At 37.2% G+C, this 19,277-nt stretch overlaps 2 protein-coding genes across 16 annotated transcripts; one reads left to right on the forward strand and one right to left on the reverse strand.

The window, feature by feature from the left end:
• Window positions 1-206: 206 nt before the first annotated feature.
• On the reverse strand, window positions 207-11,273 carry cep63 (centrosomal protein 63). 13 transcript variants are annotated; one of them, XM_079629366.1, is made up of 16 exons: window positions 11,098-11,229; window positions 10,454-10,541; window positions 10,128-10,305; window positions 8,742-8,837; window positions 7,749-7,844; window positions 7,479-7,601; window positions 7,271-7,384; window positions 6,639-6,794; window positions 5,054-5,199; window positions 4,777-4,923; window positions 4,569-4,671; window positions 4,189-4,386; window positions 3,981-4,085; window positions 3,181-3,383; window positions 2,212-2,512; window positions 208-1,853 (listed from the first exon to the last, which is right to left on the reverse strand). In XM_079629366.1, the coding sequence occupies exons 2-16, from the start codon at window positions 10,492-10,494 to the stop codon at window positions 1,677-1,679; spliced, it is 2,184 nt and encodes a 727-aa protein (XP_079485492.1). In that variant the 5' UTR covers window positions 10,495-10,541; window positions 11,098-11,229; the 3' UTR covers window positions 208-1,676. The 13 variants fall into 13 exon arrangements, with proteins under 13 accessions (XP_079485484.1, XP_079485492.1, XP_079485491.1 ...); XM_079629365.1 differs by having other exon boundaries at window positions 3,999-4,085; window positions 6,603-6,794; XM_079629363.1 differs by having other exon boundaries at window positions 6,603-6,794.
• A 698-nt stretch (window positions 11,274-11,971) lies between these two features.
• LOC307006954 (uncharacterized protein) lies at window positions 11,972-18,714 on the forward strand. 3 transcript variants are annotated; one of them, XM_079628503.1, is made up of 4 exons: window positions 11,972-12,062; window positions 15,506-15,928; window positions 17,119-17,223; window positions 17,525-17,955. In XM_079628503.1, the coding sequence occupies exons 2-4, from the start codon at window positions 15,585-15,587 to the stop codon at window positions 17,568-17,570; spliced, it is 495 nt and encodes a 164-aa protein (XP_079484629.1). In that variant the 5' UTR covers window positions 11,972-12,062; window positions 15,506-15,584; the 3' UTR covers window positions 17,571-17,955. The 3 variants fall into 3 exon arrangements, with proteins under 3 accessions (XP_079484629.1, XP_079484628.1, XP_079484627.1); XM_079628502.1 differs by having other exon boundaries at window positions 11,993-12,128; XM_079628501.1 differs by lacking the exon at window positions 11,972-12,062 and adding an exon at window positions 14,010-14,249 and having other exon boundaries at window positions 17,525-18,714.
• The last annotated feature ends 563 nt before the right edge of the window (window positions 18,715-19,277 follow it).

Genomic DNA, 19,277 nt, shown 5'->3' on the forward strand with positions numbered 1-19,277 from the left:
GCTGTGTTTGTTTACAACAGAGAGGGAAGATGCATGTTGTATATTGGTCATCAAAGTGGCACTTACTCGTGCGTTACAAATTACAATTCTGTCATAATTTAATCACCCTCCTTACGTTCCAAACCTGTATGAACTGCAGAACGTCGGGGGTCTAAACAACATTAAACTCCAGACAATGACTGAATGGGCAAAAAACACTGAGAATTAGTTTCAAATATTTTTAGTTTTTCACAGGTTTTATGATCGATCGAGTTCCATATATTACATTGTCAACATTCTGAAAGTTTTGACCTTTTAAAGTAACAGTTTCAAAACAAAATTATCGGATACATTCTTGGCCTCTGTTCAACCAGTCAAGCAAGTCAAGTGTTGATTAAACTCAGTTCGCCCTTGACTTTGTCCAGGGCCTCAAGATTCATAAGACCCATGCAAATAAAAAAAAAGCCAGCAAAAGAGTAAACTTCCACACTGCCAAATTCCTCAGCGCTGTTTGTTGAGCTTTGCAGGCCTGGTAACCAAGGTTATGGAATTCCAATCGCAAAACCGCTGGAACGAAGCCCGGCAAAACATATTTCCAGCACTTGCTAAGTTAAGGAAGGCAAGAAGGAGAGAGGGAGAGAGAGGAGAGAGAGAGAGAGAGAGAGAGAGAGAGAGAGAGAGAGAGAGAGAGAGAGAGAGAGAGAGAGAGAGAGAGAGAGATGCATTCCAAAGCAAATTAGATTTAGGATATTCCTATTCCCCCCATTTTTTAAAGTGAGGGAGCACATCTCCCACTCAGTATCACTCCGTTGGTAAAATATGAGTCTTTCCCCTCTGTGCTAAATAACAGCCTTTGGCTATTTCCATGTGCAGGAGGATGACATTAACATTCCATGAGCGTTCTCATGTCGAACGTGTGTGTGCTGTAAACGGTCAGGCCTGGCACAGTCCGTGCATTCTTGGGGTGAAACTTTACTAAATCATTACAGCGGTCTGTTATAGGCCACTTAACATAGGTGGAGACTCGAGAGAAAGCTTGTGTGTTTGACGTCAACACGCTGTGCAACCCTGCTAAAGGATATGACCCCAGAGAATGTATCTGATCCCATCACATGTCCAAACAGCCTTTTGCTTGAAACACAAAATGACGAAGAAATTAAACCATTCACACAACCTCATCCACTCCCATAACAAACATGGCTATGGAAACAATCTCTTTTAATTCAACCCTTAAAACATACGTTCTTCACAATCATGTCAGTTAGGTTTACAAAAAAGATACTGCATATAAATATTGATTATATAAGAAAGGAAAGTGAGAAAAAGGCACAGCAAAAATAGTACAGATATGTCTAAAGTGCTCAAACAGATGATGACGGTAGATGCAAGAGGCCATTTGAAAGGTCAAAGGTCAAGGTACAGTGAAAAAGGGAGCGTGCACATGGTCTTTCCTTTACTAGTGCATTAAACTTGGAGGTATTCAGCACTTTTGGGACAAAAGTTTTGCCACTGCTTTTGGTGTCATTTTTTGTAGAGCTGGCCTGGTGTAACAAGGGTCTTGTCCAATCATCTAGCAGCAACTAAGAATCCCAACTAGCTGCCAAAACCCATTCTCCCTCTCAAATAAAAATGGCCATGCGGATATGTCTTCATGACCTGTATATATCTCTACAGGAACAGGTCAAGGCACTTTTGACTCAGTGATCGTTTTGAGGGCTGCTGTCCTTGCCCAAGTATTTGCAGACGGTGTTGGCGTTTTCCTGCTCCATGCTCTGAATGTGACCTTCCAGTTTCTGAAGTAGCTCTTGAGACCGTAGCGCTTCCTCCTCTAGAAACCGTTTGGTCACTGAGCCATTTGGAGATACAGTGGAGTCCTGGAGGAAGAGAGAGGAATTGACCATTAAGGATGTTGTGCAGTGTCACAGTATTACACAGCTTGTCTTAAGAGAATGTAAAGAGGGGTGACAGAAAAAGATTTCAGATTTGTGTATATGGGTCAGTGGCAAATAAGACAAACAGGGAGAGGGGATTCGTGGACCATGCCCCTTGAACGAGTTACTGTGCCCATTGAATCCCCCTGACATTTTTTGTATTATCCCCCAAAAACCATACCAAATTAATTTTAATGTATTTTAATGTTTTTTGAATAAATTAATAGATGGGGACAACAAAATGAGCATCATGTCACTGACCCATATCTCTATTACTGACCAAAGGCAGAAAGTTGTCTACCGAGCTGGAAGCTTGAGCGTCTTCTCCATTAACCGCCGCACTGAGCAGAGCTGCCATCCTATGAGATTTACGAGTTGAAGATGAGGATGAGGCAGATGATGCAGACGAGTGGACTGGAGACACAGCCATCCTGGTCTCTTGTGATTGGCCATAGGGGTGATGAGGGGAAGTTCGTGCCAGGTTCTCAAGCTGTTTGAGGAGAGTCTGTATTTGGTCCTCGTATAGCAAGGCTCTTTCCTGCATCCGAGTCTCCATGGCCTGCAGCTCCTCCTGGTGTCTGCGCTGTACATCCTCATCAAATCTGACAGCACATTACAGAACTGCATAATACACTTATATTCACTAGCGTTATACACTATAAAGAAATCTATACTTTTATTCAGCAAGGACACATTAAATCGATCAAAAGTGACAGTAAAGACATGTATAATGTTACAAAAATGTTTCTATTTTAACTTTTAACCCCTTTTAACATTGGTAATTATAATAAGAAGAAAGGTTTCTTGGGCACCAAATCAGAATATTAGAAATACTCTTAAAGGACCATGTGACACTGATTACTGGAGTAATGGCTGCTGATAATGTAACTTTGCCATCACAGGAATAAATTACTTTTTAAAAGATATTGAATAGAAAACATTTATTTAAAAGTTTGTTATTTTATTTTTTGTTTTTTTACAATTTAGCAGTTTTAGTTTCCAGTTTTAGTTAAAAAGTCTTACCGACCCCAAACGTTTGTATGACAGCATACTTGTTGCTATCAAAGGAAGCAAGGAAATCTGACTTTTTATACAAAGAGGCCATATGGTCAATGTCACATTTTTGCTTATTTGATTAATCAGAAATATTTATCTTTAAAACCTTAACACTTTCTGTTCATCCCAAATTTTGTATGTGGTCTTAGACTTGTAATTCTCAGACTGTATGAGTTTAGATGAGAGAACATTTTTATTTGGAAGTACTTTGTACCTGTTTTGGGCATTGTGCGAATGGTTCTTGTTCTGATTTTGCAGTAACGCTCTCTCATACTTGTCTTGCCAGGTCTGGTTGTTGGCCTCCATGCGAGCTCGTAGCTCAGTCATTTCCAGCCTCAGCTGCCTGTTCTCCTCCTCCAAACTGTTCAGAGATGACACGTAGCTGTCTCTAAGACTTGCCAGCTCTCCATTACCCCTCTAACAGAGAAACAAAGAGAAAAGGAAAATGAATGAGCAACAATGACATGAAAAATTGAAAGGATGCAAAACATCCGTCACATCACAGAGAGGCACAAAATCACTCTCAAGAACGTTTTTGTTCACTGTTCCTTGCTGGTGGAATGATCTTCCCAACCGAATCCCTGACAATTTTCAAGAAACAGCTGAAAACTCATCTCTTTTGTGAGCACTTAACAGCCTGCTGAATAATAATAATAACAGCTATTTCACTATTGGAAGAGTCTGGAGAGACATTAGAGAGTGGGAAGGCCTGAAAAAGGATGCTGAGGTTGCCTTGTTTCTGCTCGATACATGAGTAACATTGGTTTTGCTATGTTTCACAGGACCAATAAATGCTGTTGTTGTTTTTGATTAACAGCAGATTCATCCATACTTGCGCGAGCTGTCTGATACACCAGCTGTTAGTCGTTACCTGTGTTGCATAGCATGTTCGGTATGTTGGGAGCAGAGCAATGGATGGAGGGGTGTGTTTGTTTGGGTTTGATTTCAAATATCATCAATATCAAGCCCAAAACATTACTTAAATGTGAACACATAAGTAAAATGAAGGTTTACTGAGCAAAGGATGGAAACCTTAGGTGATCTTGACTCGACTCTCTCTAGAAGATCATTTAGATGCTGATTCTCAAGCTTTAGAGTTTCAAGCTGGACCTGTGTCACCTACAAAAACCAACATGAGAACACAATCAGTGTGATTTAATAAACTAGTAATTCTCAACAGGTCTCTTAATATAGGGTCATGAATAGCAGGTTTTTGGTGAACCTTGAGTTCTGATGCCCGACGCTCTGCTCTTTCCACTTCTGCCCGTAGCTGTCGCTCAATACTAGAGGCGGAGCCAGTGAGTGTGGCAATGGTGATGTCACGCTGATGAAGTTCACTGGTTAACTGAGACACCTCCTTCCTCATTCCCTCCAACTCCCCACAACGGGTCTGTTCGGCTCTCTCAATCTCTTCACGCAACTACAGGCACAAAGAGTTGTCAACATAAGTTTTGTCAGTAATTTGTACACATTAATAAATCTTTCGCAATCATTTCTCTCGTTGTGAATGAGACGGCTCAGTGTGTTAAAATCAATAAAGCTGCCTAACCACACACTGATAATATATAAAAAACTCAAAACTGTATTGCTCATTGTTCATACACGTTTGATTTCAGCTGTACAGCGAGCGTGTTCCTCTTCCATCTGTTTCCACTCATTTCCTCGTCTGCTCATCTCTACTTTATGCTTTCGCATGCTCTCCAACCTGACAAAACAGAACGGAGTTCAAGGTTTATATTCCAGAATGAGCTTTTGGTTATTAGTTGTTGCTGTTGTATATTCTCATGAAGAGACTTTAAAAACATCTCACTTGTCTCTGAGTCTGACAACCTCAGCTTTCAAGTGACTCTCACAGGCCTGGGAACTGTTCAGCTTGGCTGTGGCTTTCTCTAGATCTAGTCTAAGGGAGGCCAAGCTTGGAGACGAACCGTGTGATGATAAACATTCCTCTAGAGACCTAAACAAAAAGATAAGTGATTTGTAAATCATGGTTGCATACTGAGCTTGATACCTAGCAAGTTACTTGCTATTGCATATGGACTGTTGTTAAATGATCATGAAATATTGAAATGATGATGATAACGTACCTTATGACTTGCTCTTTTGCTTGCAGAGTTTGGTTGAGTCGGGAAACTTCCCGGCGTAACTGCTGCTGCTGGACTCCTGTGCTACGTACAAACTGATCCTGAGCATTCAGTGTGGCCTTCAGCTCCTCTCGCTCTTCACTCAAAACCTGCAGAGAACAGCTTTACCATTATTCCTTCTATCACATATTTGATTTAAAACCACATTTACCACTTTTCTTGTACACTTTACAATAATAGTGATGCTGCAGCTATTAAACCAGCATGTAATGCTGCCTTTAAGTTATGTTGGAATTATATGCTTTGAGCTTTCAAAATATTAAAAGAAAAGCACCATAAAACTATCAGAAAATTGATCCACTATACTAGTGCACTATATAACTGAAGTCATTAGTGAAAAACAACCCAAAATGTAAAATTACCCACTGATACCCACTTCCCCTCCAACAAGCTGTTAAATGGTAAACTGCTGAGAATGAAACATTGAGTTGAGCTCAAGAACCCAATCAGTCTGATTCATGAAAAAGCATAAAAAAATTAAAGACATTTTTCAAACTTCAAAAGGTTCATAAATACAGTAAAAAGAGACATGATTGCTTTAAATGATGAACATATATAATTCAGACTTTTTTATTCACATATAAACATTGAACAGTGCACATACATGGAGCACATCAAATGTAGAAAACCTCATTGGGTCTTGTGCGTCAAACAAGAACGTTTTAGCTTTCTTTGACCATATTTGAAGTGTTTTTTGTACGTACCGATACATTGATCAATGTCTCTATGTGTGCATAAAAGTCTAATTTAAATCTGTTCATCAAATAAAGCAATTGTGTCTCTTCAGAAGTGTCTCTACTTTACAATGCCTTTATATATTTTTTGAAGCTTGAAATTTTTCGTTTCATGGACTCTTAATGGATTGACAAATATCGAATATTATTATATTAAATATCGTTAAGAATATTACAAATATCTTTATATGTGTTCTGAAAATTAAAAAAAAAACTATTGGATTGGGAATGACATGAGGGTGAATAAAGCATACCAGAACTTTTATTTTTGGTTGAATTAACCCTTTACGGTCTTAAAGAGATAGTTCACCCCAAAATTAAAATTCTGTCATCATTTACTCACCCTCAAGTTGTTTCAAACCTGTATGAGTTTCTTTTTTCTGTTGAACACAAAAGAAGATATTTTGAAGAATGTTGGTGACCAGACAGTTGATGGACCCCATTGATTTCCATAGTAGGAAAAAAAGATACTATGGAAGTCAATGGGGTCCATCAACTGTCTGGTTTTCAGCATTCTTCAAAATATCTTCTTTTGTGTTCAACAGAAGAAAGAAACTCATACAGGAGTTTGAAACAACTTGAGGGTGAGTAAATGATGACAGAATTTTAAAGTTTTGGGTGAACTGTCCCTTTAAGCAGGAACTCCCCAGGATGATATGAAGGCATATGCCTTTTCCTCTTGCTTCTCAAGTACTACACTATGTACTACACTCTAGAGGCCATTTCTAGCTCTACTTTTCTAGTGGATCTGCATCTACCTGTCCCCGTATGTGGGCTGCAGCAGGGCAGCTGACATGCTGTTCCTTGATGGAGTCTCCCAGCTCATCCTGGAGCAGCCGAAGTCTCTCAAGTTCCAGTTCTTTCGTATGTAGGCTGTCCTGAGCCCTCTGTAGCTGAGAGCGCAACCGCTGGAGTTCCCCCTGCTCTTGCGACCGACCTACACCCTGAGACTGAGACACCCAAAATTTCACACATATTAATATTAAATTCAAGTTTATTTATAAAGCACATTTAAAAACAGCAAAATGTGTACCAAAGTGCAGTACAGTTAAGAAAAATGCAATACCAGAATTAAACATTTAACTCTTTAAGTAACTGGAAGCCAAAGTAGGCAAGCAAGAACGGGGTTGATATGTTCTCTCTGGCACTCGGAAACAAGGAGTCTTGCTGCTGCATTTTGCACGGGGGCCCAAATGCCAAATCTTCCATTAAGGTATGAGAAAAAACACCTTAACGCAACCCCCTGGACGCCAACCACCCCGTATTATTAAATTAACTTTAACAATCCTCATAAGAACAGTGTTGACCTCATCACTCATTTGTGGGTTCTTGTACCAGAAACCTCAACCACTAAACCATACCAAAATGTCATGCTTGACTCAATTATCAAACCTGGTATAAAAGTTAGGTTTCAAATAAAGTCCACCTGAATGAGGGAAAACTGTTCAGCCAGGTTCTTCCTTTGCTCCTCCAGCGAGGTCACTTGTCTTTGATACTGCATTCTCTGCTGTTCCCATTCTGCTGAACGCAGACGAAACTCCTGCATAAAAAAAGAAAAAGTTATTGAACTAAAACTACTAAATGATTCTGATATAAACAATGAAGTCCACTTTATATTTAGCCAGTCTCTGTACCTCCATCTTGCTATTGAGGTGGGACATCTCAGTCCTGTCCTCCTCTCTGCTCAGAGCTCCTTCTCGCGCCTCCTTCAGATGTTTACGCTGTAACTTTTCATAGCTGCGTTTCAATTTAGACAACTGTTGAAAGGAGTTATTGTTAACTATATTGATTAAAAAAAAAAAGTTTTGTAGAATCAGATCATACCACGTGTTTGAGAAAAATACTGTGTGTGTAACAATAATATGTACCACCACTACTAGGGCTAAAATAAAAGCTGATCTTACCTCATCTTTTACATGCTGCAGCTGTTCTTCATACTTCACAACCAGCTCTTGTTTTCCAGCTTGCATCTCATCAAGCTGTTTCCCGAGACCCGTGATCTGAAGAACATAAGATCATGCTTGTCAGAGCCTGTGTGAACTGCAGCTCAAACATGACACCTAGTGGAGAGTCTTCTTACAATGACATTCTTATAGCCTATAATGGATAACAATGCAGTCAACACACATGTACGTGATGCTGGGGTCTGATGCCACTAGTCAAAATGCTTCTTTTTCTTCTAAAATAAAACACTTTTAAATGCAAATTATATTATCAGCATAACAATTTTAGTTTTGTTCAAATTTAATTTAAAAAAATCATATGAATTTCCTGTAGTATTTGCGGTCTAATTTTTTTTTATGATAGCAGAACTCACTGTCACAACTTATTTGTCTTCTTTCTTTTTTTTAAAAGATGTTTTTGTCAGGATGCTGTTTTTATTTTATATTTTAAAAATCTTTGTTTAGTTTAACATTAGATATTGAAGCACAGATTTTCAACATGATCTCAGACTTTTGGAACCCATGGAGTTATTAAATTATAATAATATAATATTATAATATATTTGATTTAAAGCAGTATTAGATGCATGTATCTACATTTTAAATCTAATTCATTAAGTCAGTTATACTAATATGATGCGTCATGTCTAGCTGATCTAACAAAACTAAAATATTAAATACCTTTAAAAATATAACAGAAACATAACAGAATACTGCCTTGGCCTATATTACTCACAATATTACAGTAGTGGTGTCATGATCATGATGATATCTGATCAGAGAAACGTAATGCAACAAAGCAGTTTAGAGCCAATCAAAACAACAATCAATGTAGCTTTATTAACAATACTGACCTAACTAATAGGTCACATGCTCATAATAATGCTCAAACAAAAGCACAGAGGCTGGTCTAGTCCAGTCATGCAGGAAGACCCACGCCTTCATGCAGATCACCTGCTGCATTCCCTTTTCCACTACCAACTTCAACATTCGGAAACCCCCATCCTGGAGCTCCAGCAGGGTCATCATCACTTCTCTCACCCTAAGCATCTGCCAGGGGTGAAGGCAGAGCATATGATGTATGTGATTTTGCTGAGCCATAATATTTACAAAGAGATCTCTCACCATTGAAAGTGTAAAACAAAACCATCACAACCATTTTAGTCCTTAAGAATAACTTGTGGCCTCATATTACATTTCATTGTGTTGAATGCAGTCTGGAACATACTTTGTCTCATAAAGTATATTAGTACTAATCACAAATCAACCAACGAACAGTTGATCTACAACAAACTAGAGAGTGCTTTGGTGAATAACAAAGCAAATGTTTAATACCATACTAATTTCTAGCTACAAACGACATCAAACATGGAAAAGGTCGGTCAAAAACTTACATTTAGACAAAAACTGACCACAGACCACAACTTTCAGATGGCCTTTTTATGTTTTAGCTCAACCGTCATGGAATCGAACACAGAGGATTGTGGGATATCTTGTGGGCAACAATGTTGCCTTCAGAAATCGATCAGATGCCGCGGGCCAATCACGGCCCAGGGATGGATTTCAAAATGGCCCACAGCTTATCAATTAAAATATACAATATGTGGCCCGCCGCCCGCCACACATCATTTACAAATCATGCAATCTCACAATATCACCACAAGGTGGCAACACAAGATTTTACCCCAGGTGTAGCGGTAAACCGTGACTGAGTGACCATTAATGTTAGGACACGGCTTGTTATCGGGAATTCGGGATAGCACCATGGCCACATCAAAGAAGCGTTAAGTCGAGTGCTGGAAATCAGATAATTTTTTCACTGAGAGTCATAATTATTGCTTTTGTCTCATTTGCCAAAAGACAGACTCTATCATATAGGCTAAATTGATAATGCAGATGAATATAGTATGCATAAAATTGTGATGCACTTTTTCTATATGGAACTTCTCAACATAGGTAAAAAATAATTGTGATTTATTATTGATTATTGAATTTATACATTGATTGAACAATGAATTAGTCTGAGGCAGTTTGACTGTGACCTAACAATAAATAATATTTACCTTAAATTAAGAGAAGCCTGCTATTAAGAGAAGCCTGTTATTATTAATGTGCATACCTACTTTAGTGTGTGTGTATATATATATATATATATATATATATATATATATACATACACACACACACACACACTATCCGGCCCACAGGTGTATAAAAAAACATTGAATCTCGGCTCCTTTAAAAAAAAAATTGGACAAGCTTTGTTTAGTGTAACACAATAGCCTCAAACTCCAAACTTAAGTATGAACATAGCCAGGTGATCAAGGTGTGATATAGTACCTCTGAGCTCCTCTTGTCGAGCAGAGCCCTGGCTGACTGGAGATCCTCCTGTGTATTCTGCAGTCGCAGCTCCATGGCTCGAACCTCAGCTTCCCACTCACGCCGCTTGTGCCCCACCATGATGTCAATCTGTCGCATCAACTCCTGTAATTCTGGCTCACAGGATGACAGGACAGAGCTGAGGAGATGAAGAGGAGATGAACAGCATGTAAACAATAGTGAATGCTGTATGCCTACATACATAGAAATGCATGACACAAGTCAGCTTTTTTTCTTTCCTTTTTTTATAAATGAGGATTGAGCATAATTTTAATTATCTCGTTTACCTGACATCATGATCACGGAGCGTGCTCAGAAATTCCTCCATTATTTCTCAGTGACCTTCCATGTACAGTTACATTATCAAAATATGGACTGCATGCATGAGAAAAAGAGAGATCATGAGCAGAGATGATGGGTGTAAATAACAATAACATCTACTAGTATTGAATCTGCATTAGTTACCAAGAGCAACTGTGCTACAAATGCCATAGCTATATGTGTGCTGTGGTAGTTAACTATTCTGACACACTGTGATTTCATGCTTTTGGGAATCAGATAAAACAGTATTTCAGTGGTAAAACACATTTTCAGTGGTTAACAAAGAAATAGAATGAGCCAGTGGTGTTCCAATAATAACGAGGTATTACATGCTGAGCTATTATTGGAAGCTGAACAACTAACGTTATAATGTGATACAATCAAGTTGAAAACTGGCTTCTCTGTATATGTGCACACAAGGTCTTATTAATGCACTACCATGTTAGTAACAAATCACTACTTGGCTAACATTAGCCTGTTAGCGTGGCGATAAAGTCCGCGCATTGTCTACTTGTCAGTTTGCCGAGAAAATAAAGGTATTTCACGACCTTTGAACTCAAGATAAAGTAAGTGTTAACGTTTATATTTCGAAATTACAAATCTCACTTACAACTCCAGGGACACTTGACATCATGTTTGTCAACTGGGGTTGTAGAGGTGACAGAAACTCAACAGTTGAAAGCGAACAACCAAGAACATCACAACAAGAGAACAGAACAGTCAGCCACCCTCCCTGTGCTTCCGCACTGTGTCACGTGAACAGTAGGTTACTATGGAAGTCCATTTCCGACACATAAGGGGGATCATGCTTTTGTAAATAATAATTATTACATAAAAAGTCGCTTTTATATTTATGAGATGAAACGTCGAAATTAATGACATACTAAACCGAAATTATGTCACTAAAATGGCGAAATTAACGCAGAAAAACATACATTTGACTTTTTAATCTCATAATTATTAAATAAAATTGAATTAATTATTTACTGTCATTTTGAACTTTTATCTCATAACCTTTCATCTCACAAATGTATGTCATAATTTCGACTGTTTATGTCATAGTTACGATTTATCAAAGCATGTGATGTGTTATTTTCTTATGTGGGCTGTGGCTAACGTTATATGGGCTTACATACAGTACGGCCATTGGAGTCGTTTCTCATTGGAGCCGTTGTGTAATAGTGTGGTGTATTTTATTCTAAATACTCTATAACTTTAGAAATCATAAAATATAACAGACTGTGGCTTATTTACTTGTCGCAAGAAAGCACAATAATGATTTTTAATTGAGTTTTTGCGCACTCATAATCCATGATGAACCATTTGCTTGCAACCCAATTTATATTTGTGGTATCAATATTTGGATCTAAAGATAAACACAGAATATCAATATTTTCATCCACTACGGTGACAGGCACAAGCAGCTGTAAACACTCGACATTATCGTAAAGGACTGTGGGTAATTTATTCTCCCATGTTGACATCAAAGATGCAGCAACAGTCAGCTTTAGCAGAGAATATGAGAGAGCTTCAAAACATTAGTTCACCCACCGAATATTGCATACGGATACCAAGGTGAAACAAAATGAAAATACTTCATACTTAATCATACATGTGTGTTTACAAATACACGTGTCTTTGGTAAGTAGTTAGCTAACAAGTAATGGATACAAAGTACGCGGATTGTTACTGTGATTTTTATATGTACGTTAATTGTAATGTCAATAAATAAATTAGCTCAATAGCATTATGCATACATTCCAATCGGAACTGCATACATTAAAACATGTCAAATGTGCTAAACAATTATAGCAGTATTGGAATATCGAATGAGGATAATAAGATGCGTTAATTATTGTTTTGATGTGGCTCAGTTGACCACATTGCATTTGCATAGCGCAAGTACAGCAACAACATTAACGTTATAACAACCACAGTATATGATGGTGTACGACGTTAAGGTTTATGTTCTCTCAGGTTGCGTTATAAGTTGCACGTGGCTCGTTGGTCTAGGGGTATGATTCTCGCTTCGGGTGCGAGAGGTCCCGGGTTCAAATCCCGGACGAGCCCATTGTTTTATTTATTTATTTACTTATTCATGTGTTATATGTTCCTGTCATTTATAGTGATAAAATACCATAGATACATGTGAAAATGACGATATGTTATGCATGACGTACTACGTAGCATTAACGCAACTGAAAGAGTTAACACAGACCGACGCGTGTTCGCCTAGACTCCTATGCAGCAAACGAACAATATTTGCAGTCAAGGTCGAAGAATATATATAGGCCCATGGGTTACAGTAATAAGAACAATTGTAAAAGATATGTTATTTTTCTGATAATGGTTCATATACTAATAATGCTGTAGTATTTCCAAGTGGCTCGTTGGTCTAGGGGTATGATTCTCGCTTTGGGTGCGAGAGGTCCCGGGTTCAAATCCCGGACGAGCCCATATTTTATATTTTATTAGGCTATGTAAAGATACTTTTGTGAGAACATTTTATAATAACATTTGACAATAATAATGTATATACTAATATCGTCAATGTACATTTAAAGTAAAAAAAATTAACAAAAATAATCAAGGGTTCCAACAAGTATCTGAGAACATTGACTGATACTGTACTATCAAGAAGACTAAAAGACATAACATTAAGATGACAAGAAAAAAACTTTTTTAAAACAAAACTTATTTCTGTTTTGCATTATTTCAGAATAATCTATAATAATTTATAAATAGTATGACATCCTTAATAAGTTCAAGACACTATCCTACCTAAAACGTCAAACATACTGATCAGTATTTTTTCCCCTTTTCTTCTCTTTTCACGTTGCACTGTGCTGATATGAACCCTCAGTCCCTCAAATCTCGACTGACCTGCTGAAGGCAGCAGAACTATTCAATGATATTAAAGGGATAGTTCACTTTCAAATTAAAATTCTGTCATCATTTACTCACCCTCAAGTTGTTTCAAACCTGTATTAATTTATTTCTTCTGCTGAACACAAAGGAAGATATTTTGAAGAATGTCAGTAACCAAACAGTTGACTGTACCCATTGACTTCCATAGTATTTTTTTTTCCTACTATAGAAGTCAATGGGTACAGACTACTGTTTGGTTACTGACATTCTTCAAAATATCTTCCTTTGTGTTCAGCAGAAGAAATAAATTAATACAGGTTTGAAACAACTTGAGGGTGAGTAAATGATGACAGAATTTTAATTTGAAAGTGAACTATCCCTTTAACTTGTATCCCTTAAATGGTGTCTTTAAAAAAGCCAATTGACAACCCTTTATTTGATAATTGACTATATTTTTCAATTGTCCATTTACAAATATTATTATATTCAAATTATTATCTAATTTTATAGATTGCATTTCAATATTTTCCACTGAAGAAAATTCCCCTTCAGGTTTTTTTCCCCCTTCTGCCCTAACAAGTTTTTCCATATCAAGTTATGTCATCTTTAAACATGGAATTTCTTGACTTTTCCAGTAAGGAGGTACACTGAAATTCGAAAGAACTTAGAGAGCTGCGCTTGAAGTGCCCCTGGGGGAGGAGAAACGCAGATATAACCTCCCCCACGACTCCACAGCCTCTTTAAAACACGCGGTGGTTATTCACACTGACAGCAGAGCCAGTTTGCTCTTATTCACACACCCACTATTAGTCTCTCAGATGAGTGATTAATCTTCTGACAAAGAGCTGCAACCGTCTATACAGAGAACTAAATTAGGCTACTAGTCACTGTTCTGTAAGTATATTTCTTGATAATTTCTTTCTTAAACTAAGGTTGATTTACATTTGTGTGTGTGTGTGTGTGTGTGTGTGTGTGTGTGTGTTTCATTAAATAGATTAATTTTAATATTAAGTTACACAACAAGCAAACTTAAGCCTGGTTTCAGAGACAGGGCTTAGATTAAGCCATGAGTAGACTTTAGTTAAATTAAGACATTTAAGTATAGCTTTTATAAACGTGCCATTAGGCAAAAACATTGGTGGTCATCTTGAGGCAAAACAATATTTAAGATATCTCAGTGCAAGTTGCTTTCTTTGCTTTTCCGATACGATATTAAGACTTGTTTGAAATTTTTCTTACAACATCATTGAAAAGTGTTTATCTTAATCTAACAGTTTAGTGAGATATAAGCTTAATTCTAACTATGCAATGCTTCTCATGTATATTAATTTTGTTTAAGGGTGTTTAGATGTTTTCACTGGAAATAGGACATTAACGTTCATTCATTTAGTGATTTTTACAGTGTGCTGTTTTACACAATAAAGAAAGAACATACTGTTCAAATGGTTTGACATAAAAGTCAAGTTACAGTTTGACTAAAGATGTTTCTCATATAATCTTTTACCTGACCATCACTAACAAGAGAGCAAAACTAACTAAACACGTGATATTAAGTAAGAGCAATGTTATGGAATATGCTGTCAATTGAATAATTGGTGAACTGAAATCTTAGCGGGTTCTCATGGCTGCAGAAACCAGAGATGATCTTGTCATGATCTCTTCTTTTTCATGCAGTATTGTAGGCCTATTGTCTTCATTAGGTCAGAGGTCAACACTCAGAGGTCAAATTAAATAATATAATATTCTAGACTAACAGGTGGTCTGCAGCATTAGAGTTGAATACTATAAGGATGAAAGCTTGGTGAGAGTCAATGATGGCTTTGCCATCTGCTTCAAGATTTGTCATTTTAATGTGCTTAGGGATAGTTAACCCAAATATGAAAATTATGTCATTGTTTACACATGTCGTTCCAAATCTGTATGCATTTCTTTCTAATGAGGAATACAAAAGAAGATATTTGAGAGAACATTGTGATGTCCTAACAACTTTGGACCCATTGATTTTCATTGGATGGGCAAATAAACCAAAAATGTCCTCTTTTGAGTTTCAAGAAAGTAATTTTTGGGTGAACTCTGCCTTTACACAACAGTTATGTCCAAATGCACAAAGTACGCCTGAGAGTTTCATCTTTTTTTGTTTGTTTTCGCAGAGTACGCTAAACACTTTCCAGAAGACAAAACTACAAAAACATTATATCAGCAACTGTATAAAAGTTCCAGTTTTCCGCCATGGTGCTGTTTGAGGATCAGGAATGTGGCGTCTGTTACCTGCGCTACTCTCGCACCGACCGTGTTCCCAGAACTCTCCACTGTAACCACACATTCTGCACCCCCTGTCTGGAGACAATGGCGCTGCATTACAGCGGCCTGCGCACCATTCGCTGCCCCCTCTGTCGCCAGGTGACCTGTCTGGACCGTGGGCTCAGCTTGCAGGAGGCTCTTTTTGTCAATAGCCAACTGTGGGACAACATTTGTGCTGAACCGGAGGAGGAAGAGAACGAGAGAGAGCAGGAAAAGGAGGAAGAGGAGAAAAACTCTAATATACACGTTCTGCCCTCATCACAGGCTGAATGGTGAGTGACAACACGATCTATTCATACAGTGACTTGATCACACCTCTTCTGTGATGAGTGTGTTTTTAATTTCTGAATTAAATAAAAAAAATTGTTGAGGGGCATTAAGTAAAAACTGATCCTGATGATGAAATTCTCAAAAGGAAAACAGTAATTCACCCCCCAAAAAATTTAAATTCTGTCATCATTTACTCACCCTCAAGTTGTTCCAAACCTGTATGAATTTATTTTCTTCTGCTGAACACAAACGAAGATATTGTGAGTAATGTCAGTAACCAAACTATTTTTTTCTATACTATGGAAAAAACATATTCTTCAAAATATCTTATTTTGTGTTGAGCAGACGAAAGACATCCATACAGGTTTGGAACAACTTGAGGGAGAGTCAATTATGACAGAATTTTCATTTTTGGGTGAACTATCCCTTTAAGTAGTTTGGTATAAGCTATTATTATTTCTTATGGGAAAGCAGTAAAACAGTTATAAATAAAATATAACAAAATATTATTCATATTTGGAAAAAGGTCCTCCTGTGATGCAAACAGGTATTATGTCAATATTTGTAATAATTATATCAATTATGTCAATATTTCTCTTCAAATATCAGATTATTTGACCTTTTCAGACAAGCCAAGGTTAGTTCAGGTTCTAAAATGTCATGTAGTGTGACTCCCCAAAAACATAATGATATCTGTATTGAAAAATATGTTCTAAAACTTTCAAAAACACTAAAATACATTCAAGTCATAAAGACAATCTGTTATGAATTTTTATTTGATGACATTTTAAGAGTCATTAAATGTAAATGTTTGTTAAAAATGGTATTTGGTACATGTGTTTCAAACTAGTCTTTTTCTTTTACTTCATTGACCCTTCAAGTACCTTAGTGTCTGTTGACTAATGTGTAACATGCAACCAGATGCTGAAATTAATTTACAGAGTCAAGTGAGCCTTTTGAATCAGCAACCTCAATATCACCAGATTCTGTTTATAAGTAGCCAGAAAACTAGCAGAAAACGCACATCCGTTGTTACATGTGGTCTTGTTAGTAGAGCATTTGTTCTTAAATCTCTGATCACTTTTTAGGCTCCGAGCGTTTGTGTTGTAGTAACTCTGTTGTGACAAAAAAATAAGTCCTGAATGCATTTGTGTTCCCATTCATACCTTCTTCCTCTTGTCTCTGGTTTTAGTCCAGTGCCAAAACAATACAGACCTAAACTCCGACTCCCATCTTTCCTGAGGAGAATGCGTTTTTCCAGACATCCTGAAGAGAGGATTGTTCCCACCTGCAATGTGTGAGTCTTCCGTTTACTGTAATGAATGACAGCAGTTTAAAATTTTCAAAGTCATTTTGCATTTTATATCTAGTTCATTCACCCATAAATGAAAATTCAGTCATTTTGAAAATCAGTAAAAAAAAAAAAAAAAAAAAAAGGAATGATATTCAGGTGAGTAAATTATTAAAGGATGTTCATTTCTCGGTGAATATTTTTTTTTACATTATTGTGGCAACTAGATTTACCAAAATTATAGGAAAAATAATTTTTTTTAATAATTTTCAGTTTTACTAACTTTTAGCCTTGTCTTTCAACACAGAGAAATTATGTCATGGCGAAGGATTTCATCAGAAGACATATTCTGAAAATCATGCAGGACGGACATCATACACAGTGGATTAACAATAGACTTTCGCCGTCTGTTTTGCTGCTGTCCTTAAAAGTGTTTGCCATGTGCTAATTACGCCCGGCGTACTGAAAAAGCAGGAGCGATGGAAAAGGTCGTTTAAACAAACACAATCTCCTCCATGTGCTTCTCGGACTGCATTTTCCACTTGAATAGCCACAAGCCTGCATCCCGCTCCTCCATCTGAGGGGAATTTCTCATTAGATATTCCACCCTTAATCCATCCCAGCTGCTGAGGCCGGATTTCTTTCAGCTGTCCCGAGAGGGATAGGGTCCCAGATGCGAAACAGGACTTTAGGAGCAGATGGCATCTTGTGAAAGATTCTGATCCCCTCAAATCTCAAATAGACTCTTTAAGATATTTTGTTATTTATATAATTTATTAATTATTGTAAATTAAACATTTTGATTGCTAAATGTTGTTGGTCTTTTTCTCTCTGACTTTCTGTTTTACGTGACTAGCTATAACAAGGGGCTTCACACGTTTTGATACCAAGGAACCCAATTTTAGGAACTCCCTTAACATTCTTTATTGATATACAAAGACCCATTTATGAGATACATCTTAAAGGGGTGGTATAATTCCCCTTTTTACAAGATGTAAAATATCTCTCTGATGTCCCCAGAGTTTGTATGTTAAGGTTTAGCTCAAAATACCCCACAGATATTTTTTAATAGTATGTTAAAATTGTCCCTTTTTAAGGGTGAGCAAAAACGCGTTGTTTTGTGTATGTCCCTTTAAATGCAAATGAGCTGCTGCTCACTCAAGAAGAGGACGGAGCTACATGCACTAAAAAGTCAGAAACTGTTTTTAAAATTTCTGCCTTTTATGTTCAAACTGGAGTCGGACAATGATGGAGGGACTCAAGAAGAAGTGAAAACATGTAGAGTGCAACAGGACGTTTCTGAATGGTTAGTTGATGAATTTATGTTGCTGATGTGTTGGAGTTAACTATCTTCAAGTCTTTGATTAGCATATTCTGTCATGATAATCTATAAATTGCTCGTGTGGGAACTGTTGTAAGATGCCAACAGTGTGACATGCTAGGCATTTGTGTTACGTACTCACACTGTATTGCAATAAATGTGAAAAGACGGATACGACACCTTGAGCAGATGTGATCTACTACAACAACTCTTCAGACTTCAGTTCACCCCCTTTGTTGCGTGTTCCCGGGGACAGGGGCTATGTACATTTTAGGGTTCATGATTTCACTATCCAGGGAGGAAGCTCGTGTTGTCCCTATCAGTCGTTTGTTGTAGTCCTTAAAAAGCGATTTCTGTAAAAGAAAATATCTCCCTTTGAACTTGTCTTTGAGAGTTGTAACTTTGCAGATGTTGTTTATGCTCAAACAGCAACATTACACACTAACTAAAGTTAGAAAAGTGAAATCATAATCAACCACCCCTTTAAAGATTTGACAATATTTTGTTTCCAAAGATAAATAATAAGCTTTTATATTTTCATTGTACTTTCAAAATAATAATTGTATATTTTATTTTATTTCAGTTAACTTTCATTTTATTTCAAGTAACTAAAATGTTTTTTTTTTTATGATTTTGGTTTAAGTTTTAGTTAACAAACATTGATTTAAAGATATGAGTACAAGGGCTTTGGGTAAAGGATGATTGAGATCGTTGGGTATGCGCTTTAAAAAAGACTTTA

This window comes from Phoxinus phoxinus, assembly GCF_949152265.1.
Source record: "Phoxinus phoxinus genome assembly, chromosome: 11".
Lineage (NCBI taxonomy): Eukaryota > Metazoa > Chordata > Actinopteri > Cypriniformes > Leuciscidae > Phoxinus > Phoxinus phoxinus.